Raw genomic sequence first — 24,901 nt, 5'->3', positions numbered from 1 at the left:
TTTCTCTTTCACTTGGAAGTAAAGTGTATTAACAAAACATCTTATTTTGCAGAAAAAATGTAATACTTGAGAGGCATTTTAAAGCGGGAATTATTTTGTAATAATCAGCCCTAATAAGTAGTGATTCTCTGCTTGCAAAGCAGACAACACCAGTTTCCTACAAGTACTAGGGGAAATAATTTTCTGGACTTTCTTGATCTTACCATAGGTTCTGCAGTTTAAAATATCATTAGCCTAGAAGAGCTGACCCTCTCACTGTGAATGTGATTCTGCAGGCTGCAGAGGCTTTTTGTATGGCAGAAATTCTGCTTTCACAGTGTCAGATTTTCTCCCTAAGGTGCTCTTTTTTTTTCCCCGCACACTCATTTTTGATGTCATTTTTTGTTAAGAATCTACTGCGTTTTATGATCAGATTGTACAGTAAAGCCCAGCTGCAGCTTTATAGGAGCAGAGGTTTAAGGAAGGTTTGCATGGGAATAATTTCTTGAAGTAAATTCAGTGGTTGGATGTGAAAAGGCCTTCTTCTAGAGAAAAATCTGAATTAGAGCATCTGTGCTCAAACTGAATTATTTTAAAATTATATATATATATATCTATATATATGGGGGTCTGTCTGTTTAATGCTGAAGGTTGAAATTGCCAGATTGTTTAATACACAAATCTTTCAGCTTTGACTATATTTGAGCATGTACTTTATGCATATACAGTAGAGTTCTGTACTGTGTGTAGCGCTGAACCAACAATACTGATGGTTTCAAAGGAGTTTATACATCTACTGGCTAGAACTTTATAAAAAAGATCCATTGTTTTAAAAGAGGAAAGAACAATTTCTCAAGACACATCTACAAATCAGCTTTTATTTTATTGGGCTGGGTTGCAATGGGTTAGTTGTGCCTCTGAGAAACACATTAATAAACCTTTGGCACAGAAAACCTTGAGTGAAGCAAAGATAAAATTTGTCTGCTTACCTGAAAAGTTATATATATTTTTTTTCATTCCTGGTTCCCTCTGGTAAGCTCATAAATGAATAGAAATAGTGAAATTGTCTCAGAACTGGACTAGTATTTTGTATCCACCGGTTATAGTACAGATCAATTAATATAAGGGGTGTCATTTGTAATCTTTTCTTTAATGCACTAAATAAAGGAGAGAAACTAGGATATTCAGCTTCCTCACAAGAAAGAAGACATGTTGTGCTTTTAAAACAAAATCTGCCTTTGGTTTTATGGAATTAGTGTTCCTGGGAGTACTCATTCCATACTTCTCAAGGAACTTCACCAGGAACTGCAGTAGGAGAAAACCTACTTTCCACACTTTACCAGGAACTGCAGCAGGAGAAAACCTTGTGGGCAAGTAGTGATATGGCCAGTCAAGTCTCAGCAGATGGTATTCTAATGCTGTATCCAAAAAATACAAGTTCAAAATAAATGTTGTGTTGACAGGAACACAATGTACAAAATAAGAACCACAATAAAATACATTCACATTTATAACCTGAGACATAATCTGATAGACTGTGAAAGAGCAAATGCTTTTGAGAGTTATTGAAGGAAAACGCTATTAGCTTAAATTTCCACCTCTCTTTGAAGTTAGTACTGTTAGGCCAACGCTGGGGATTCGTATAAATTACATTTTCAAATTTGATATAGAATATCAGCTTTCATGGTGAGATCTGATCCATTCATTGCCTTCAGTCTGGATTGTCAACACTTGTGAGTGTGGGCTGGTGCTGACACTGCTGCTGTCAACAGCCCCAACTCCACTGCCTCCTGCAGTTTTCTGCCTTCAGCCTGGGATGTCAGAAACACTTTATTGATTGTGCGTTGGGAAACTTAATCCGGTTAAATGGATATGTCCTCACACAGAACAAGTGGTAGCTTAAGGTGAGAGTAGCTAAGCTGATGCTGCTAGAGAGAGATGGAGGAAAAGTGGAAGAAAAGCCTGCCTGTTCAAATAGGACAGGTTTTTTTTTAACTCTTATGGGAACACGGGAGACAAACTCCTTAGGAAAATGGTGCTCTGTCCATTTCCTCATGTTTTCAAATGAGTCAGGATTCCCTTTACAAGATAATGATTTAGAAGTTTCCTTTTGTGATGCACAAATTTCTCATATCAATGTTTGGGCGAGAGGATGAAATCTAGGAGACTATAATATACAAGGAATGATGAAAACTGCTGACCCTTTATGTCCTTGTAGTCTGAATTCTTTGAAATAAATCCAGTATTCATTTGGTAACGGTCTTTGTGGCAGAATCTCCTTTGGTGGAGGACAGTTTCAAGAAATTTGCAAGAAATGAAACATAAAAATTGATGCATAAGAGGTGTTTCTACAAATTCCTTATTATGAACCTTTAAAATGCTTATAATAATTGACAGTTGTATTTATAAAAGCAGAAGGAAAACATTAAACCACACTAAGTCAGATAATGTAAATAACTATTAAAATGGGTTCGGGTAGGATCTAGTGACCTTTGTAGTCCTACAGTTGGTTCTTGTATTTGATGGCTCACCAAATGCAGTCTGTTTTGTAAAGAGCTCTCGGGCCTTTTGTGGTGTTCTTAAAATCACTCTGTCAACACAGTAACCATAGATTTTTGTGTAGTTAGTGTCATGAAAACTGAACCAGAAATTTAATCCCTTTCAATTGCCTCTGTGAGCAGAATAGGCTCTGCAGCACTGAGTGGTGTGCTCCGAGTATGCAGACTCCCTGAAACTCCTGCTTCACACAGTGGGAGCAGGAAATTCCTGCATTCTTTGAAGGTGTTCCTATGAAGTTTTTCTACCTGTTGAACATGGGGCATTCTTTGTGCACAAAGCATTTTTAGTCACATAATATCACTCATTGGTTTTGCCCCATCTCTTTTTCCATGCTCTTCATTAATCCCTTGTTGAGTGAAGTGAGCAAATATAGCAATTAAAAAGGGATTATAATACTGGAATTCTGGGAAATGCATGCCTGAATTAATAATTTTTATTTCTTTGAGACAGTGAGTCTTTAAAGATTGGGTAATCCTCAGCATGAAAACCTTGTTATTTTTTTTCCCCAGCATTTGACATGATTTAGTCAAATCTGAAGATTTCTTTGGACCTCTGAGCAATGTTGTCTTTAGAATTGTAAATGGCAAGCTTAATGTTTTCTAAGTTGCAGTTTTCGCACCCTTTCACGTCTGTTTGTGCAGGATTTGAGGCAGTGCTTACGTTGTGGTGTGTTCTCGGTGGTGTTGCAGGTAACGGCAAGCGCGTGCAGTGGCTGCGGGGCCAGGACGGTGAGGTCTGGGTCTGGGTGATGGGAGAAGCCCCGGGGGACAAACCCTACGAGCAGATCTCGGAGGAGCTCATAGCAGAGCGGGCCAGGCTGCAGGCACAGAAGGAGGCAGAAGAGCTATGGTGAGGATTTAAGAGTCTGAGTTCAGGGTCCACTTGGCATAATGGGAGGCATGACCTTGTAGAAAGGTGGCAGGTAATGGTAGGTAAAACTGGTAAGTATGTTTTGTGAACGTTTGCTTCCACTTGCTTGTCAGGTTTCCAGTGTGTTAAAAATGTCATTTTGCTTTTATTGAATATTGAAAGTCAAAAATCCTATTTGCAAAAACAGTGGTGCCAACTTTTTTCTCTCTTGGGAATTTAGCTAAACCATTGACCAGCCTGCAAATAAAGAAAAATGAAGCAGTCTGGTTTTAAGATGATTAAATTAGATATGTTTGTTATATCACAGTTCAGAGCCCACAATGGGGGTTTACTACATAAAATCCTTTTTGAAATTGGTTTTATTTGCAATTTGCTTGTATTAATTTTTATTCCAGCAGTTTAAAACTCATTATACAAAGTGCCATGCGGCTATTTCTAGCAGGGCCTCTTCCAGGTTTGGGGGAGATTCAAAAGTGTTTTGGTGATTGATATTTTTAGAAATTAGGCCACCTGCCTCACACACTTCCCTTTGTAGTGCAGCACTGAAAAGTGACTCTTTAATATCAGGTTATTCTATGTTATCCTTTTTCATATGAGATTATTCTTGCTTTGAGTGCTTGCATATTTAAGCAGGAATTGAAACCTTCCAACTTGTGCTCTGAATTCCTTTTACATTGTCAATACGAATAAACTAGCATAAGAATCTAACATAAGAATTTGGGAGATATTTTTAAATTTTTACATTTGAAAGACAGTAAATTCCCAACCATGCTTTGCTAGACTAATAGAAAAATATAAGGTATGACTTAAAGACATCCAAGAAGTACTTGTCTAACTTAGAAGTGCCATTTTAATTAATAATTTATCAAAAATTGTAAATTGTCTGCTTTCTGGATGGTTTATTCAAATATGATTTGTGGTAGGTCTCTTGTTAAATACATTTTAATTTTTTGCTTGCATCTTTCCTTGAAGTCTTATGCTAATTATTTATTGCAAGCAGTGAATATGCATTGATCCTCAATTTAAGAAAATTAGTGCATTAAATTTTTGTTTTTACATCCTTTTCTGAAGGAGACAAAAGGAAGCTGAAATAACAAAGAAATTCCGTGATGCTATGGCTCAAGAAAAAGCCAGAATAGTGGCAGAAAAATGGAAAATAGAAATGGAGGATCGGAAAGCAGCCAAACTGGAGGAAGAAAAAATTCAGGAGGAACTGAAGGTTTGCATAGAGACACTTAGGGGTTTTTTTAGTGTTTTCATATAGATTCACAGTTTTTGTCACCTTCAGTGCATGCTTATTAATAAGCTTTAAAATCCAGAGTTGTAATTTTTCATTCTGGAATGTACAGATAGCTACATGGTGTTCAGCAGAACAGCTGGGTGAGCAATGAGAAAAAATTACAGGTCTCATTCAGAAGTGCCAGAACAATCAAACTGGTTATTCAGCTCACACATTAACAGAATTGTTCAGTCAGCTGTGCTGGATGAATCATCCGGGGAAAAAAAATGCACAATTGGGAAAGATCTCATTTTAAGTTAGTTTGCTACAATGTATTCTGTGTATTTTGAATGAGTTTGTTCACATAATGAACTTCAAAACTGTGTCACTACTTCCTTCAAAATAATAAGGGGTGGATCCTTCCCCTACTCAACATATGGGAAAAGTCCAGTTGGCTTTTCTGGGAGAAGTTAATTTGCTTGATTTTTATTGACTTTACAATGAACTTTTTATGAGCTCAGTTACGATATTTTAATGTTTGTTGGAAATAATATTTTTTTCACATTTTTTAGTTGAAAATAGCAATTTCAAAACTAAATAGGAAACACATCTGTCCACCCTTTTCATATTATTTGATAAAGATAAAAACTTGTTTAAAAATGCAAAAGTGAAATATAATGGGTTCATGTAGAGATGTCATGACAGTCCTCTGAGACTGGGATGTGCATGCTGGGACTGCACACAACTGGTGATGCTGAGTTTCCATGGAGAAAGCTTTAGAAAATCTGACTCTGAGGATCCAGTAACTTCCATTCACTCTCCTCTCCCCTGCTGACAGCTCGCTGTATCTTTTCTTCCTTTCCTGGTGCAGTGATTTAAGGTATAGAAAGAGGGGATAGACTTCTCCCATTGCCCCTTTGTGATGGGAGGTATGCTGAAAACTTAGTGTTAAGTTTATGTGGTTTGATTGCAAATAGCAAATTTCTTGTCACTCTGCAGACTGTGGGCCTGGTATTTGAGGTGGTTGTGGAGCACAAAGCCAGGGCAGCTCCTGCAGAGGAGGCTGCATAGAGTTGCTGATTTACCTTTCCACAATTAATTTGAATTCACAGGAGAGAATGGGGCCTTTGAAATATGATGCCAATGAGTAATGAAAGTATACCTTTCTGCTTTATTAATGTATGAATAATGAGCAGAGCAACTAATTAAACACTCTTTCCTCTGCTCTCTGGAAAGTAAAGCCCTCTTGAACAAAGGCTGACAGTGTTCACTCATGTCTATGTGGCTGACTCACAGGACACTTGATGGGGAAAATGTCCACAAGCTCACTGTTACTGTTCTGTTTCAAAGAGACTTTTTCAAAGAGTAGAGTGAGCAACTTCTGAGACTTTCAGTGGCCAGTATTCACAGCTTTCTATTAAGGGAAACTAGTTGTTCAGTTGTTGATAAAATGAAAAGGAATGGCTCTAAATTCTGTTCATGTTCATATTGATGGAAAGGTAATGTCACAGTGATCTGTGTTTCCACTGTTTGCCAGGACATGAGCAGGTGTCCTCCATCCAGCTGTGCGGCTGGTAGGAGCACTGCTGGAAGTGGGATGAGATTATGGTTCAGTTTCTGCTTTGAATTTAAAATACTTAACTTTGGCCAGGGCTTCTCCATCTCTCTTCCTAAAGTTGCCAACGTATTTGTTCTGCTAAGGAAGCAGAAACTGTTTCTTTCCCAATGGTTTCTCTTAAATCAAGCGTCTGAAGATAGAATTTGCAAAAATTTAAATAAATGGACCAAAGTTTTCAAAACAAGACCCAGCTGAAAGAAACTCCTGACTTAAAGAATTAGTTTGGAAACCAGATATGATGCAGTGATTGTTTCTTCAAATGCCCTTTATCAAGCGTTCCCCATAATTTCCTGTATTAATCCAATAACAGAGTCTAATTCCACTTTCAGCATAGGCTCTTCAATTAGGTCTATAATCTGAGATCTGCTGGGAGAGACTTGGTCTGGCATAGGGTTCCACCAGCAGAAATCCAAATGCAGGATTGATTCCTGGTACTTTGACACCACTCCTTTGCTACTCAGAAAAGCAGCTTATCTGTTACATACTCTTGAAAGATCAGATCTTGTACATTGTGCATGGTATATAGACAGGGAAAGAAAGTTGTGTTTCTGGCACCCACGTCCAACTAGAAGGAAGGAATACAACTAAGGTTCAGGGAAAAAGATGAATTAATGAATCTACTGATGTATGACAGAAGTAATTGATAGATTGAAGAAAAGGGTGTGGAATTTGATGTAGATCAGGGAGCAAGCTTGCTTCAACAGATTTAAAATATTTAACATACTGGTAATCATCCTTCTGTGATGATGACCAGACCATGTTTAAAGAGGTCTCCAGACTGAGGCATGGAAAGTCCAGTCTTTGCTAATGCTTCATCCTCTTGAAGCAGTTCGACTTGGGAAATTGAAATTGTCTCCTTTCTGCTGGCATGTTTCATTTCTAACCATGTTGTGTCACAAAAACTCCTTTCTAAGAAGCTTTTATTCCTCTTGACCAATCATGGGACGTTCGGGCTGTCTGCACTAGATAAATGACATCTTACATATCGGAGTGAGTGATGATCCCTATTTCCTTTTTCCAACACTATTCCAAAAGTATTGCTTTCCTCGGTGTTTCTAAGCAGAATTGCCTTTAATTTATGATGCTAGAATATAAACGTTGACTACTCTAGTTTTTGCAGTTTAAGGACAGCTATTCTTTCATGCACCTATTGCAAAGGACAAATAAGAAAGCCAATTACTATCATTAATCTTTTTGCTAATTCACAAAGACTAGGAGCTCATAGGCATAATTTTCTATGGTTATCAGTAGCTGTCATTAAGAGTCTGAACAATGTGCAGAGCTAAGGCAAATTGAAGATGTGAGTGTCATCGAGCCAGGGGTGGGTATCCTTCAGCTACATTTAGAAATAAAAGAGATCACTCAGTTCAGTCTTCATATGGTCTACATAAAGCAGGAGAATATTAATAGCAAAGTACTCTCCTTATGACAACATCCGATACCTGCCAAATTTAATAATATAAGCACAGTTGACAGCAGAGCTGGATTGCTTCTTAAAAATTCCCTGGGAGATGAAATGTGTCTCATCAAAGAAGATAGGTTCAGAGAACAGAACAATTAGTGCTTCTGTTCAGGAAATATCTAATTAACCTTATGCTCAGTAGAAAGAATACACTTTCTATTGAGCTTGGATAAGCTTTCAATGCATGCCTGAATGCTTTACTGTGCCCCCAAGTGCTGTGGACCTGATTCTTCAGAAAATTGCTGCCAGATGTAGAGTTTAGGAATACAGTGAACTGTCACCATAGCCATTTGGAGTACTGTGGGCTTCTTATGATAGAGCAGTGAGCATTCTGTCTTGATCTGAAAAAAACTCTTGTCTCCAAGTAAACGTCAAGCACTGTTATCTCCAAGTGCAAATAAGCTGTAAGTTCAGCTCTGTGCTTTGCTGTGCCAAGAAAACATTGAGCTCTTTCCCAAAGACAGCATATTTATAATCTAGGAATACGACAACAGCTTCTTGCTGGAGTTCAGCACCCACTTCATTCTGAAAGTGCCTTAGTTGGGTTATTTCAATGGCAATTACAATAATTCATTTTGCTTCCTTTTGGGTCACCAAAATTCAATAATTCTTTTTTCCCTATGCTGTTGTCTTTTGAACAATATTGTAAATGAGGAAGCTGTTAGTTTTGGTTGGGAACTGGGTGTTCAGGTTTTATCTAACCTACTTCTAATTGATAATAATTTTAAAGGAAAATATCTTCCTCAGTGACATCAGTAGTGATTGTGCTTCTGAAGCCACTCTCTTCAGTCTGGGTTGCTGGCAAAAACTAGCAAAGCTCAGGTGTTTTCCATGGATAAGTGGGAATATCTGAACCACTAATGAAGGTAGCTTACATGTTAGGAATTCAAGCTGTGAAGAGCCTCTAAGCTCCAGAGACAAACTTTAAGTAGATGGTGACTGAATCTATGGCAAATTACATGAGCAGAGCCTGTTCCAGCATGTGCAGTAAATATCAGATCTCTCCCAGCCAGGAACAGTCCTTAGCTTTGCTTTCCAGCTTATGGAACACAGGGTCTTTGTGATCAGAGTAAGTTGGTACCTCCTTGTATGAGATGTGTGAATAGCATGTCCTGGGACACGCTCATGGCAGAAATCTTGTAGCTCCTGCATAAAGCATGAGTGCAGTTCATATGTTTGTGCAAATGCATGCACAGTGAAGAGATGCAAAGCCTGTGTGCCTTTTGAGACACTGGAAGTGGAGAAAAAAATAATGCCTCTGCAAACACTTTCTTTTCTGATGCAAGTGAGAGAATTTTCTCAGAAAAAGTCTGGGAAGGAGTTGGACATATTTCTGCCTTTACTCAGAGCACTGTTGGCACCTGTCAGGTGAGACTGGAGAGATGTCTGATCTCTGAACTCAGCTGGCTGTATCAGCCTTGCTGAAAGCAGCCTGTGCTGCAGCTGGTGACCCTGGGGTTTCCAGATTTCCTTCCTCAGAGCAGGGAGTCCCTGAGGGCTCTCAGCTGTGTTTTAGGAGCCCTGACTCTCTTGCCTGGCCCAGGTGGTTGCTGAGTGGGCTCAGGAGGTTCAATGCAGCTGTAGTGCATCCAGCTGGCTGCAGCCTTCAGGGCTGCCAAAGTCACTTCCTGCCAGCCTGAGGCTCTGAGAGAATCCCAGGTGGTATTTGCTTCAGAGAGGGCTGTTGTAACAAGCACACCGTGTGGGTTTTGCCATGGGTAGCAGGAGGGTGGTCATTCAGCTGCCCTGCAACCTGTAAGACTCACCAGGAAGACCCCAAGAGCTATGGCAGCCAGAAGCCCAGTTTTCCTCTGTAAAAAACCCCACTACTCTATTTTACCTTTTCCTCAGTGTATTTTTTTAAATCTTTCTGCAGCAAAACCAAAATGATGACCTAATCTCCTTTCATCTGCCTTGGACTAAAACATTAAAACTTAACCATGGCTAATGTTAAATATTATTTAGAGCTGCTCAAAGTAAAGCTGTCAAACATAGTGAGATACACATAGACAGAAACAAGTTTGTAGTAAATTCTCAACTGCCAGAGGATATATAAGATCATTTAGCATGTTCAAATTCTCCAGTGGAGTAAAGGCTGGAGAGGATTACTGCTGCCTGTTGAAATGCCAGCGTGATTTGTTTCAGCAGCTTGGTATTTCTCAACAATTTGCAACTCTGAAGTGAATTGTCACTTCCTAATTATTTTGGCAGAGCTAAAAGGGTCAGGCACAGAGTACAATCTCTCTCAACTGTCAGGCAGAAGATGGTGTTTGTAGATATTACAGCTCTTCACTCCCAGCTCTGATGTGCAGGATTAGATTCCTGGGGCGAAGCAGACAAGCTGCTTGCTGTATTCTTCCAGTGGAGTAAATGTGAAAAGTTCAATTGTTGTTAATTTTAAATACAAACACACACTGTTTAGTTGTACTTGACAAAGGATGATTGTCTTTTCCTGTGTCATACAAGCAAGGATTGTTTCTTCTCACACACACCTTGAAGGAGTTGGACAATATACCTGCACATCTGTGCACTAATTTAATAAATACAATTTAAATCTCCTCTTTCTGTAAAAAGGAAAATTATGCAAAAAAGTTTTGGTGAATTCAGAATCAAGTGCCCATGTTAAGCTTTGGTTATCTTTTCTTTGCCTTAAATTTCCTTTTCAGTTAAAAAGGAAGAATTTTCTTAGTTGGCATTGTTGCCTTCCATTAAGAACGCAAACTCTACTTGAATTCTAGGTTTTGGTGTTGTGTGGGGGTGCTTTTTGGTTTTCTTAGATCCTTCCATCTTTTTACTAGAAATGTTTCAACAACAGCTACATTAAGAAACAAGCCCAAACTTACAGCAAAACTGTTGTGTGATTCAGGGAAACTGCAGTGAGATTGATTTTCCCCCCTTCTCTATTTTGAGTTTACCTTGTGGTTTAAGATGTTGAATAGAAAATATTCTGATAACCCAGGATTGCTTCTGTGTCTGTCCATTTTCCTGAAGGATAGACTGCATGTATTGAATTTTTTTAGGTAGTGAAGCTAAGTGAATAAATATTCTCCTCATAAGAATAAAGAACAGTTGATCTCATATTTTTTTCAAGAAGAGAATAGAACTATTTACTTGCAGCTAAAATGTGCAATCCCTAATTCTACAGAGATATTAAAAAAAATTATTTTTTTCTGAGGAAGCTGCTTGGCTTTGAAATTAGCATTGTCTAAAAGCATTGACTTCTCAAAATTACTGAATGGTCCACTCAGCTCATGTTTTTAGGAGCCAGGAAATAACAATGGAAGGATGATGCTAGAAATAATTCAAGATAGTAGCACTAGAATTGCCTGAAGAACAATACTAGGCTTTTATTTCTTAGAAATAGTAAGAGCAGTCTAATGTATTGTTCACAGAACCATATAACATTAAGGGCTGGAAGCTTAACCTTCACCTTAAAAATTTCATAGGATTAACATTTTGCAACAATCTACCTGGGTTTCCTGTACTTATAGTTTAGGTCAGGTAACCAGGATAGTAATTCAGGTTAATTTTACTCAGGGATTTATAAAAAAATTCTCACCTGTATGTTTGTTACCCATAAGGGTATAGTGCTGGTTCCATTATAAAATTAAATAAAAACTGTTTTTATTTGTAATTCAAGTTATTTCAATAATATGAATAACACTTAATGAAGTTCAGTTTTGAGGGTTTTGGGCTTCAATTAAACTATATGATTTAAATCTGCTTCTTCACTACCTAGGGAATTTGGGAAAACTCATTGGAAAACATACAGATTCCTAGTTCTGCATTAATTGAGCTCCTATGTTATTGATAATGTGAGGGAGGCCAACTGAAAAAGCAATCTTTCTCAATTTCCATCTCTTTTAAGGCTTTCTTGTAAGGGAACTTTTTTGGCTTGCTACTCTTAGCTACATTTTACAAAGTGTCTGTTTTGTGCTGAAGGATCTGCCTTTCCCTCCAGAATGTAGTGATCTTAATTTTTGGAAAATATTATTCCCTGTATTGATATTATTCCCTGTATTGGTTATGATAACTGGGAGAGTTGCTAAACCAAGAGCAGCAATAAATCAGTTCCTGAGTTCTAAGGTTCTGTGGATGATGTGTGTAGTGCTCAAAGGCAGCAGTATCTTCAATGGGAGTACACATGGGCTTAAACCAAGCTTTGCTTACAGCCTGGAGAATAGCACAGGCTTTGGTACCACGTGATAAAATGTTTTCTGTATAGTTTTCAGATCATAGATCCTTGCATGTTCCTCATTCCTTTGATACCTATGGTCTCAAAATGTACCCTCCTCAGGAATTCCTAAGAGGTGGGAAAATTCAGTGATGCCCCTTGTGAGAGGTGAGAAGCCCAAAGTTAGAAGAGATTGTGATTTGTCCAGGGTAAAGCAGCTTCTCTGTGATAGGGAGCAACTGAAGCAGCGTTTCAACTTTTGGCACATTCTTCCTCTTTAGTCACTTGTGGCTTACTTTGTTTTCTCTAGAAAAGAGAAGAAGAGGAAAGACAGAAAGGTGAGGAACTAATCAGGCAGCAGGAAGAAATCCGGGCAAAGGAGCTGTACCTGAGCCTCAAGCAAGCTCAGCAGCACAGTCAGCACAGTGACGATGACCAGGAGTGGGAAGAACAGTGTGAGTAAAACTTCCTCCACAGCACTCATGTATTTCTGAAAGCAGATTAAAGGACAATTGCAGAATGGAGAAGGTGTGGCCAACAAATCTCCTACCTAGAGCAATACAAAGTGCTGTATTATTTTGGTGGAAATTGCCAGCTTAAAGTTAGAAACAGGAGTTTTGGATTTCTTCCTGAATCTGTGTCAATGCCTTATAGAAAAGTTTTTGTGTACAATGACTGAGATAATTAAATTCTGTCTAATGTACTTAATTAACAGTTTTGGCTTAGTAATAATAACTGAGGGCACAGTTATTTTGACAGCTTGTCCTCAGCTATCTTTGAATAGATAGAATCTTTCTTCATCAGTATTTTAATTGCTTCCATATGGTAGTGGGGTGAAGCTATGATATCAATGCTGAAACTCACTTCATACCAAAAGATTACAGTAAATCATACTTAGATTGTTGCTCTAAAAAACCACCTGATGATGATGATGATCTCATTCTATGGAAGTACTGTTCCTTTTTAGATAGGCTGAAATTCTTTATGGATATAATAATTGTGATTAATTTCAATGTTTTGGTGATTTTAAAAAGTGTATAAGTAACAGAACAACTATATTATTATATAGGTGCATACATTAGTACTGTAGATAAGTAATGGCCCACATCATGAATAAATTTCAAAATATACAGTTAGTTTATTTTATGGCTTTAGTCATCACTTCATTAATTCCTGAGGACTAATTACTGTAGTGCTATTACCTGGAATTGATCTGATAATGAATCATTTTGTACAAGATGAATTAAATCTATATGATACACTGGTGCCATTTTCCAAGCTCATAACAGAGTATGTTAATTTTGATCAACAAAACCTCTGCATATCACACTGTCAATAAAGATAAAGTAATTATTTTCTGGAGAATTATCTAAATCCAGGTGTACATGTGTATATGGAAAGGAAAACTAACTTTCTGTCAGTTTCTGTTGGGTATGTGAGAGTAAAGTCAGTTGAGGGAAAAATAGCCCTTTAGGTCTGCAGAAAATCAGCATCAGCTGGCAACCCAGCATAGAGGATGGTATTATGTACTTTAGGATTTCTTTGGTACTATATAAGGAAAGAAAATATATTTAAATCATAATGTTAAAAGAAAAAAAGTAATCCAGGTTACCTTTGCATTGAAATAAAACAAAATACTACAAACAATACTAAAACCAGGTATTATTTTCTTACTATTGCATTAATGAGGTAACTGATGTTTTGTTGCCTCTGTTTTCTTGAGGAATGCTGTTTGTGCAGGGATAGACATCAAAAATGCAGTAGAATAATTATGGGAGAAGGGAGGGAGGAAAAGGAATAAGCTATGGAAAGTTTTGACCAGAAGTTCTGTAATGACATTTTTTGTCTGTTAAAACACTTGTGACTGCATCACATGCTGGTGGGGATAGTCTGCCCCCAGTGCTTGTGAAAGCTTTGGTATACTCTGTATGCTCTAGAGGAATTCTACCACCTCCAGTCTGTGTGCCTGCAGGCCTGTCCCCTCAGCCAGAGGTGACTGAGAGCAGCTCAGGTGGCTCAGAGCTGCTGAGCCTGGTCACCAGCAGCTGCTCTGCCTCAGCACCTTCTCTCCTGCTGCTGGGTTTGCAGCCTGCTGTAAATTCTGTGCTGCCAGAGTTATGCTGTTAGCAATAATTGATTTAGCATTAAACTAACTGCAGACTAATGACTGGAGGGTTCCATATCCTTGTTTATCCTCTTATGCTTATCTCAGTGTCTCAATTTATCCCTGTTGGTTTGAAGAACCATGCTCCATTAGCAAATGGGTAAGAACTGAAGATAAGAAGATGCAGTGTTCAGTGCCTTCTCTGAGACCAGTTGCTGGCTGGTTTAGACTGTGCTATCAAACTTTGCACTGAGTTTCCTCAGGTGTATTAACATCTCCCATTTCCTTAACTTTACCGCAGGAGCCAAAATGTGTAGCAGATAGCAACAAATATTTGGAAGTGGGAACATCTAAAATTGCTATGAAATTAGTTAGTACCTCAGGTTCACCAGATTTTTCATTTTTTATTTCAGTTCAAGATATATTTTTCTTTTTATGATAATCCTTCCATTTTGTCTGCAATATTCCTGTGGGGCACTGAGGGGAAATTTAGTGAAGTTAGGCAAAGCTGTCCACAAGTTAGCTTTTCTAAGCAATAAATAAATGCATGAATGCATAAGAGAATTACAAGCAGATGTAGTATTTACATTTTTTGCCAGTACAAACCTGCAGTGGCAACCATATTGTCAATTAGGAGCAAGGCCAGGCTTTTTTGGGTCTTACCTCCTTGAAGTGAGCCCTGCTCTGTTCCGCAGAGTTGGGGCTCAGTGCTGCAGGGGAACAGTAGTGCTAGAGCAGGTGCTGGGGAGAGGAATGTAGCAATGATATTGATGACACTACTAATTTGTTTAGTAAGTGGAATTCAGAATGTGACGGGGATTCATCTCTCCCCATCACATTATCCCTCAGCTGTTTATTGCCAAGGCAATAATCAAAGCGGTGCTAATATTAGTTTCTGTTGTTCAGTTCAGTTTGCTTCTGCTGTTTGCCAGAGAACAATAATGGCCCACAGAACTACTGTGTAAACTGAAATACATGATTTTGGCTTTTAGTATACGAAATAACAAGTATAGAATAATTTGGGAAATCAATGCTAAAAGGGAATAATAATAAAGAGCAATTACACACTTTGATTTCATATAAAAGATATATATTGGGGTATTTTTGAGGACAGTTGTAAGCTAGTAAGTTGAGCAGGGATATTGGTTGGCAAGTGAAAAGATGAATTGTGGAAGACTTATTCAGAGAGTCTACTGTTCAAAACTCTTATTTTTGAAACTGAAAAACAAAGCTAAACTTGGACAGCAGAGGGTACGTATTCTCATTAGTTTTGGACATTTCTGTGTGCTGTCCCATTTTTAGGTTTCTAGTTTATTTAAGTGTGACCTCTCTTTGAGAAAGCAAAAAAAGTGTCTGTGAAACATGATAGGAAAATCTGTAGCACGAATATTCATCTGATTGAATATTGTAAAAGGCATTCTGTTAATACACTTACAAAGCCCTGCAAACTGCATCAGGTAGGGAAGTGCTCAGATACCATCTGACCAGGTTTATTCATCTCTAGAAAAAAATTTTTTCAGTAAAAATGAAGGCAGAGGTGAGTGAGTTGATCTATTCTTTTGCCTTTCCCTGAGCACCTTCTTTTGGTCTCTCTTGGAAGAAGGATACCAAGCTGACTCATTATAGCTTCTTTTATATTGTTGTATTTTTATGTTCTTCTACGAATGTGTCTATGAATTTATTTTTGCCTAACTTTTAAAGGAATTCATTGGGTATTTATGTTCCCCAAAAATTCAAGTGAGTTTACTGGCAGGAGCATTGATAAAATGCTGAATTTTAAAGTGAGTGGTCCCCAGTTCAGCTATGCATTAGCTAAGCAAGTGCTCAACCTTACATATATGTGCCCTCTGAACTCCAATAAGTCTCACAGTGCACTGTTGAATAAGAATGAGATTATTCATGTGCTTTCAGATAAGATGGCTGAACTGAAGTCATATGGTGGAGTATTTGTGGGAAGTTATATTTTCCACTTAGGAAAGGGAAGAAACACTGAGTGATTTGTATGTGCTCTCAGAAAATCTGAAGATTGAATTTTATCTATTAGCTAGTCATTTTGAATAGCTCATAAACAAGCTTCCAAGAATTTTTAACAAGAGGAAAGCTTAAATAAAAAAAATTTAAATTACGATGGATATTCATAGCATACGTTTGGGTTTTTTCCAGCTTTCACATATCTGACTGTAAATCAAAAATAGATTGATTTAGAAAATAGATTATAGAAAATGGAGAGGTCTTAGTCTTTCACAAATTATTTGATAAAGTTCAGCTGCAGTGCAGTATGAATTAATCCTCATCTATATCAAAATATTTGGTATTAGAACTTTGCCAGAACTGCTAATAGGGATTTCCCAATCCTAAGAAAGTATAGAAGACAAAAGGCACCTTAGGTTAGCATAGAAACAGAACAGATTCTCGTAAACTGTTCACGGAAAACAAGGTGATCCCAAGCCAACCTCTCTAGGACCCAAAGAGCCCCTGCATACCCAGCTTTGTGCTTTGCTCTTTGTTGGTGAGAGGATGTTTACACTGCATGTCACAGAGACATCTTTGAGCTGGCTTTGAACTGTTCATTTCTAGTAATGACAACCAGATAATGATGGCAGCATGGACCAGTCTTGGATGTATTTACCAGTTTTCCAGGAGGGCTTGGTTACCCATTTTTGGCCTGCTGTGCTGAGGCTGCAATCACAGTGATACACACCTCTCTGAGCAGCTCAGGCATTTCTGCACAAGCTCCAGTTCCAGAAGGGCCAACATTTCTTCATTTTATGAGCACTGGAGGTTGTACCTGTAGTTGGTACCACCAACACCAGAAAAGAAAACTGGTCTTGGAGCTGGTCTTACAGGACCTGGCTGAACTGTAGATCTCCCATGGGCTTGACAAATTCCTAATTTCCCCATAAAAGAAAGATGTAAGAGTCTGTAGAGTCTCTATTATTATTTGTAGTAATTCTTCATGCTAGATATATGGATCTCTTATGGTGATCAGAGCTTTTAGGTTTTTTTCCAGATATCTAATCTCCCCGCTGAGAATACTGACTGACTACACTACTAGTGTTTTTCACAGGGGTCATGACAGAAGTAAACTGACTGTAAAAGGACAGCCAGCTAAGAAAATGAATCTGTTTCTACTTAAGTCATTGCTAGAAGTCCTGACTACTTTTGCTTTCTTGTTACTGGAAAGCTTATGATATGTCTAAGAATACAAGTAATATAGAATTTTGGCTTCTTCTTTCTTAAAATATTTGTGCTAGACTTGATCCAGACATAAAGTTCTCCTTCCTAGTGAGATGGTTCTAAGCCATAAAGTAAAATATGAATAGTAATGAAATTCTATTTTAAGAAAAACTTCCTACAAAAATACACCCAGATTTATCTTCCGACTCTAAACGACTTTCTCAAGATAGATAAATTTGTGGGAAGTGTCAGTATGGGAGGATGGTTCATGTGGTATATATAATTTTGTCTGGGGTGTAGTGATAAACTTTTCTGTATATTCCTGATTGGTATGGCTTTATATAAAATCTCAATATCTGTATGCAGCCTTCCCTATCCTTATGTGTGCACAGACACATACACACGTGTACGAGTATGTACATAAATTTAAACACACATACATACATGTACATGTCTGCATAGAGAGGGCTGCATGTCATACTTTCAAAAGGTTTTCTGAATATTGATATTTAACAGTTGCTATTGATATTTAACTATGCTACCTCATGCCATACATTTGTGATAAGAAGTACTAAAATTTGATAGTTTGGAAAAATATAGTCTGGGTCACCGACTTCTGATGGTACAGATTTGTTGGCTAGTAAAAATACAATAGGAATGACTATTGAAAAGAGTGCCTATTACTGAGGAAAGAGGAACATGATACCTTGCCTTTCTCATTGCCAGGCAGCCTGTACATCAGTGGAAAAGAGTCCTAGAAAGCTCCAGGCATTCTGGCCTCAATCTGAATATTGTGATGGTGGCAAACAGTGGAGGGTTTCTAGATGTCTTGTAAAGTTGCATCACACTCATCTTCCTTGCAGTCTCTCCTTGTGCTGCAAGCATAAAATTAATCTTTAAAGTGACCATTAGGAGTGGCTTTCTAGGAGATAAATCACAGAAATACTGGAGCCATAGAAGCACTATATGTAAATGACATTATCCAGTCTTAAAAATAATGATCTCTAAGATAAATAGTGAAGTCTGTTACTTGTGTTTCCTGCGCTGTGCATTTGTTTGTTACTGTGTTTAGCCAAAGCTGCAGGGTATGTAGTTAAGTAAAACTGAAATCCTGCCAGTTGTATACATGTGAAGCATCTATGACTCGTTTATTATGCTATCTTGATGAGCTTTTAGTCCTGCATATCTTCCTGCTTATGATAATATTATATAATTCTCAGCTTAAAGGTCTTTTCCCTTTCCCTCATTTGCCCACAAGGTTTTATTTCATTTCATTTGGCTTTGAGTGCTTTTATTTCTTGATTCCATGAAACCTTAGAATTTGGGAGTTAAATCCAGTTATACTTCTGCTTGCTTTAAATTGGAAGTGTAAACCAGAGAGATGCAAGCAGACTAATGAAATGCAGCTGTCTGGTATTATATCATGCGTTCCTAGTCACAGGTACAGTCACAGGGGAGTAGGAAATGGAGTGTTCACTTTATGAACTGGCTATGATCTAAGCCAGGATAGTCATGGTAGGATTGATAATTGCTACTGGAGGCCATAGCTAGCTTCTTTAATATTTGCTTCACTGCATGTTAAAGGTTTGTTTTGCACTGGAATAATTTGCCTGCCTGCAGTTATTTGTGCAAAAACATCATCCAAATAGGGCTTGAGGCACCAGAAAAGAGCTGATAGATGATGAATATTTGCAGTAGAATTCTTGGTGCATTTAAGTTATACCATGTCAAAGACAGGATTGTTTGAACATTAAAATGAAGAAGCTTTAGTGAAAGATGCCTGAGCCACAGTGGCCAGGACAGCAGTCTCATTGCAGGTTACAGAAATGGGTAACTCCCTGGTCAGTGCCATGGTTAGGTGTGTATTAAATCTTCCAGTGCAAGTTCCGGTTCTCCATATACAATTTCAGAGACTGAAGTGTGAGGCAGCCCCATCCATAGCATCAGCATGCCCTCTCCAATGCCTGTTAATTTATACATTGTTACTGAAACCCTTTTTAGACTGTGAATTTCAAGTTGGAAATGTCTGTGACTATAAGCACCATGACAAAGAAAACGTATGCCTTTCAGAAAGCAAACAGCACTGACAAAGTTCAACCTACATGTCAGTTTTTATAATGGTAAATTTTGGGAGTTGACTCTTCAATTCTAGTTATGGTCATGGTGGCCAAGAACACTGTTAGACAGAGACTTAATTTAAAGCAGTAATTAACATCCTTTCTTGAAACATAGAACTTGGTGCACTTCCAGGGGAAAAGATATCCCCAAGCAGAATTTCTCTTATTACAGCCAAAAGAAGTGTCAGATTTAATCACAATATGTAGAAGCTCACTAATTGCCAGTAGTGGTCAGATCATTGATATTGAGGCTCCTTCTAGAGGTGGGCCTGTGTTTGAAGCATGAGGGAAGCCATCCAGTTATCTGCCTTTGGTAATGTGTTGCAATTTATACACTCTTAAAACCAGCTCACGTAGGAATAAGGTCACTAAGCTGCTGTAAGCAGAGGGCTCCATGGCTGTTTGTAATTCTCAATCTCTCCTCCCGTTCACTCTGCCCAGTGCGCCGCTCCAAGGCTGCTGACGAGGAGAGGAGCCACAAAGCGCGCAGGGCGCGGGACGAGTACCGACGGCAGTCCCTGCGTGCCATTCAAAAGGGAAGGGTGGCTGGCCTGAGTCATTTGTTCCAGGGGACAAACCTGAGCAATGATCAGGACATCAAACTGAACAACAACAGTGCGAGCCCTTTGCTGTCTCCTGCAGCGTCCAGGTTGGTTTGTGCTGGAGTGGTTTTGAAACAGTTTTCTCTTGGATTGCTCCCTCTCCAATCCCTACCATTTCAACAAGCTGTTCTTCAGGTTTTGGGAGTCCTCAGCCTTGCTATTTCCTTATGATCAGAAAAAAGAAAGTTTAAAGGAAAAGAAAAACAGATTTGATGCAAACTAAATGTCATTTATCTTCAGGCTGATTTCTTAGAATTCACACAGAGATGACTCCTTGAGAAGGCAGTATGAGATCAGTATGTGAGGCTGAAGTCAAATGGACAAATGCCTTAAGCCTCAAGTCTAAAACTGCCTGCTGCTTAACAGTTTTTTTTTTCTTTTCTTTTTTTTACAGATAGCAGTTCTATTTTTCAGAAACTTTTATTTTTTTGTGGCTTTTTTTCAGACAAAACCAAGTATCTTTGATATTTATTAATCTTTCATTTGACTGTTTAGGGAGCACAACTAATTGCAGGAGAGGAGAAGAATTCAAACTGGAGGATTATTCGTACTAACTAAAACACATAGAAAGTAGTAGAAAGAGTACGGCAGGCTGTCAAGCAGAGAATGCAAAGGAAACAAAAGTTTAAATGAAACATTCCTTCTATTGTGCTTAGTGCTTCCTGTTTGGAGACACAATGTATTATAGCTGATCATGATTTAGATTTTTTTGCCAGTAAAAAGGAATATACTCAAGAAAAAAGAGTTGTTTGTCAATATTTATAATGGAATAAAAATGAGGTGGAAAAGGAAAGCTGACTGAAATGTTCATTGTGGTAAATTGTTTTTTCAGTTTAAGCTCTGTAAGAAAATGTTTAAGGTGCCATTGAAAATATAAAAATCACACTGCTGTGGTTTCCGTAAAAACACAAAGTAAATTTAACAAATTTTAAAAAGTTGTTCAGTGAGTTGTACTGAGCAGAAGTTACACTGACCATTTTGCAGCTGTATGTTTTGTCAATATGTAGAAAGAGACCATTATTTATGCTGTCCCTTGTTTTCCCACCCTGCTGTGCTCTGTCTTTGCGTGCAGTAACATCTGGGAGCGCCCTGCTCGGCCCTTCTCCCGAGACGTCATCATCCGCTGGTTCAAGGAGGAGCAGATCCCTCGGCGGGCTGGCTTTGAGAGGAGCACCAACAGGATTGCTCAGTGGTTCCATGGTAATTCCCTGATCTCCCATTTTCTGTATAACAGGGCTGTGAGCACCTGCTCAGGAAACTAATCTTGCCAGCTTCCATCCCAAAAAAGCAAAGCTTACTGATATGGTGAAACCGAGTGCCTGTTAGAACAAGATTTTTTGCATCTTTCCTACTATTAGCATACAATTTTCCTATTTTCTTTTTATTAATTAAGTAGACCAATGTGGGACTCATATCACCAGAGTTTTTTTTTCAGGAATATTTTGGCCAAAATATAGTTGCTGCAAAATAGCAAGTCAAGCGAGAGTACTGAAACCAAGATAGGGTAAGAAGAACTCCAAAATTACCTGGAAAATACTACAATTATGTGGTAGATAGAGGACTGATGTTCAAATTTTTGATTTACCTGATTTGCAAGAATGACTTGAACTCACATCTTTTTAATCATTGTTTTACTTTATAAACTGGGGAGCATTTTTTGTTTCTTGCTTTCTTTTGCAAACAAAAATTATTAGTTTTTTTCCTCAAAAATAATTGAGAGTGTATAATGTTAGGCAGTTTTCCTGAAATGGGACATATGCAGATCCAAAATTTGCTGTCTTATCTGCTGGAGTTGCTAGCATCTCTGAGACTTTTGCTTTGTATAGTATTTGCAATACAGCTGAATGTTTGATATCAAATTCACAGGTAAGATGTCTTATTTTCATAGGTATTAGCAATGATCTTTATATTCAGTATTCTTAGACATTAAAAAAAAAGTTCTGGTTTAATAGCTGACTTAATTGAAGGACCAGCAAGACTTTAAAGTTAAATCTGTTTTTTTTTCTTTGCTGTTTTTGATGAGTCTATTGCTTTGTTCAAAGCACTAAGCTGACCCTCATCTCATTCATGATTCTCTAAGGCTAAGATGAGGATGTGTGGGCGTTCTGAAGTGAGTCAGGCAAGGAAGATTTCTGAATAAGTTGAGTGTTTCATGTGTTTCAGATTTCTGTTTATGATACACAAAGCCTTATGTGTTAAAAGACATCAACAAGCTGCTATTTTCATTGGCTTAATTGGTCAAAGACACTGAAGTCCGTCATGTACAGCTTGTAAATTCTAAATACTTTCATTTCTTACAAACAGTGATGTGGACAGTGCTGTGTGTTTCCTTTGGGAAGACATTAGGTGTGGTTGCTTTCTGAGAGACAAGTGACTAAAATTTCATTTGTGGACATTTGCCAGACGTGCTTCCAACCAGGATGTTTCTGTATAAGGAGGTATCTAGGCTTGAGCCAATGCATGTGCAGTTTTTCTACTAATTTTGGTGGCTTTTGGATTAGTTTGTTAATCACTGGAAGAATTAAGACATTCTTGATCATTCATTAATTTCCCAGATCATGTTCATCATATCTTGAGAAATTGAATGCAATGACTTATAAAAGTGAACAAAGTACCTAATTTTTCCTTCTCTCACTCAAAGAGCCAGATAAAGACAATCAAATTACACTCCCAGTCTAAAGCTCAGTGGTTTTCTTTGCAGGGACTCCTGTGTGTGCTGTTTTGGTACCTATTTGCTGCATGAGTTGTTTTGGCTTTTGCAGCTCTGGTCAGATTAATTGTTACAATTGTAAATTGTGAACTCAGTTGCCTTGCAACTCTTCTGCAGCAGTGGAATCTAAAGAGGCTATTACAGGTGTAATAATTAGAGTTTGTAGTGTTAGCTGGTGTCTGTGTTACAGTTTGTAAAGGACACAAACTTTGAGAACAACCAAACAGAATCACAGATTGTGCTGAGTTGGAAGGAACCCACAAGGATTATCGAGTCTGACTCCTGGGCCTCTTGTTATTTTGTATTGTATTCAGGGAACCAGGATACATTATGAATGATTTTTGTTTATGAACAAATATACAGCAGAATATATTTGACTTGTATAAGACATTGGCAGTACAAATGAAAACGATTCTTCAAAGCCCAGAATTACAGCTGACAACTCGAGCCACTGGGTCACATCAAGCATCTCTCACAACAGGTATAATCAGGTCCTTCACATCCTTGAGCAACTTCTGTATTTTCTTATATCTCAGTTTTGGACCACAAAATGGGAGTTTACTATTCTGCCTCACGTTAAGGGTTTTTTGAATGCAATGCACTGAGTGAGCTATTGCAGCAGTACTGAAAAAGTAGATACCAGTTTATTACAGAATTACATGTTTTTTCCAGGGTCAGTAGAGCTTGGCTTGCCTGCTTTGACTGTCAGGCTGTTCAGCTTTTTAGCTGAGGTTAAGCATTAGCTGATTCACTGTCATCAAATTGTGCTGTGGACATATAACTTGTTCTAGTTATGCAGAGATGAAGCTTTGAGACAGATGTGTGTAGCTAAAGTAGCAAAATACAAATCATAATGCAAACGTCTTTATCCTCATATATTTGGCTTATTTTCCACTTTAAGTCATCAAACCAATCTGGATTCTGTTTAAAAATACACATTGTCTGAGGCATTTTCATGGTACATGAAACACGGTAACATATGGCTTGCTTAATGTACCTGAAGTTTTCCTTTTGTCTTCATTTGAAGAATCACTACAAAATGTTTCATTTGAAGCAGGGTAGTAAAATCTGTAGTAACAAAAGCTCTTTCAAATCACAAAATTTCTTTCTTTATTCACAAGAAGTTCTTAAATAAATATCAGCTTCAACTTCATCCATCTCTATTTGTCTCTTGAAATTATCATCAGTTATCTAAATTTCAGCAGATGTTTTTTAGCTCATTTGAAATAGGCTTTACTGTTATCTTCATTAAAAAAATTGATGTTAAGGATACAAATTGTAACATACAGCTGAATTCTGCATGTAAACTCAGTTATTTTTTGCTCTGAATAATAGATCCCTGCCAAAACCCAGTTCATTTGCCCTTCCAATCTAGAATGATTTTCTTAAGTTTGCAAAGAAAAAAAATACATATCTATTTTCAAATGTTTTATATAAATTAAACCCAACTTTAATTCTGTCCTAAATCATAAAATTATGATATGAGCTTTACTTCATTTGGATTGTGAAGCAATGAACATTTTTTTAAAGTAGCTTATGCCTACTTTGTGGCCACAGCGCTCAATACTCAATTCTCAAACAGTTAAAACAAAGAAGAATCAGAGCCAGTGATTAAGGTGACCAGGACTATTATGGGATTGAATGTAATCAGTGACTATTTATTTTGTATTGTCTAATAGTTGCCTTAGGTTTGAGTGAAAAGAAATATTATTTAATTGTTTGACTATGAAAACTAAGAAATTGGTCTAAATTTAATTAAAGGTAAATTTTGTACAGTATGATAACCAGAAAGTTAATAATTGTATTCTGATCCATCCACCTGCTAATTGATGACTATATGCATATTAATCAAACTTATATGGGCACCCTAATGTTGTATCAAGTTGCATGAAAGGCTTTTGTTAATTTGAATTAAGAACATTCTTTGCCAAGATTCCAGTTGCTGATATGCTTTGAAAGCAGGGAAGTAAATTGGTGTTTAGGATGGGAGAGCTGTCTCTCAAACAGGCTGGAAAGGGGGACGCATTCCTTGTTTTTCTAAGTTTAGCTTTGAACAGGATTTTTCTTTTCAAACCCCTAGGGGACCCATGCTGAGTAAAGGGAAAGTTATCAGTCTTCCCTATACAGTCTTCCCCTTCCACACGTTGAAGAGTTTTGCCAAATTATCACAGACATTAGCAAATTGTGGTTTTCAGTTTATTGCAGGCATAAGACACTTGGGATAGAATTCCATATGGCAGCAAAACTAAAGACCCTTCCTCCCCTAAGTATTTAACAAAATCTTGCTGGTAGCAAAAATGTGTATTATTT

At 37.8% G+C, this 24,901-nt stretch overlaps 1 protein-coding gene across 1 annotated transcript in view; it reads left to right on the top strand.

Annotated features, from left to right (window-relative positions):
* The window catches only part of SH2D4B (SH2 domain containing 4B), a 57,308-nt gene that overhangs the window by 9,680 nt on the left and 22,727 nt on the right, over positions 1-24,901 (top strand). The window contains exons 2-6 of the mRNA XM_030951458.1: positions 3,228-3,387; positions 4,480-4,627; positions 12,192-12,336; positions 19,721-19,928; positions 20,954-21,081. Of these exons, the coding sequence (XP_030807318.1) occupies positions 3,228-3,387; positions 4,480-4,627; positions 12,192-12,336; positions 19,721-19,928; positions 20,954-21,081 (789 nt within the window). The remainder of the gene's footprint in view (positions 1-3,227; positions 3,388-4,479; positions 4,628-12,191; positions 12,337-19,720; positions 19,929-20,953; positions 21,082-24,901) is intronic.

This window comes from Camarhynchus parvulus, chromosome 6 (genome assembly GCF_901933205.1).
Source record: "Camarhynchus parvulus chromosome 6, STF_HiC, whole genome shotgun sequence".
Lineage (NCBI taxonomy): Eukaryota > Metazoa > Chordata > Aves > Passeriformes > Thraupidae > Camarhynchus > Camarhynchus parvulus.
The sequence above is the reverse complement of the archived record's forward strand: the minus strand, read 5'-3'. Positions and strand labels throughout refer to the sequence as shown.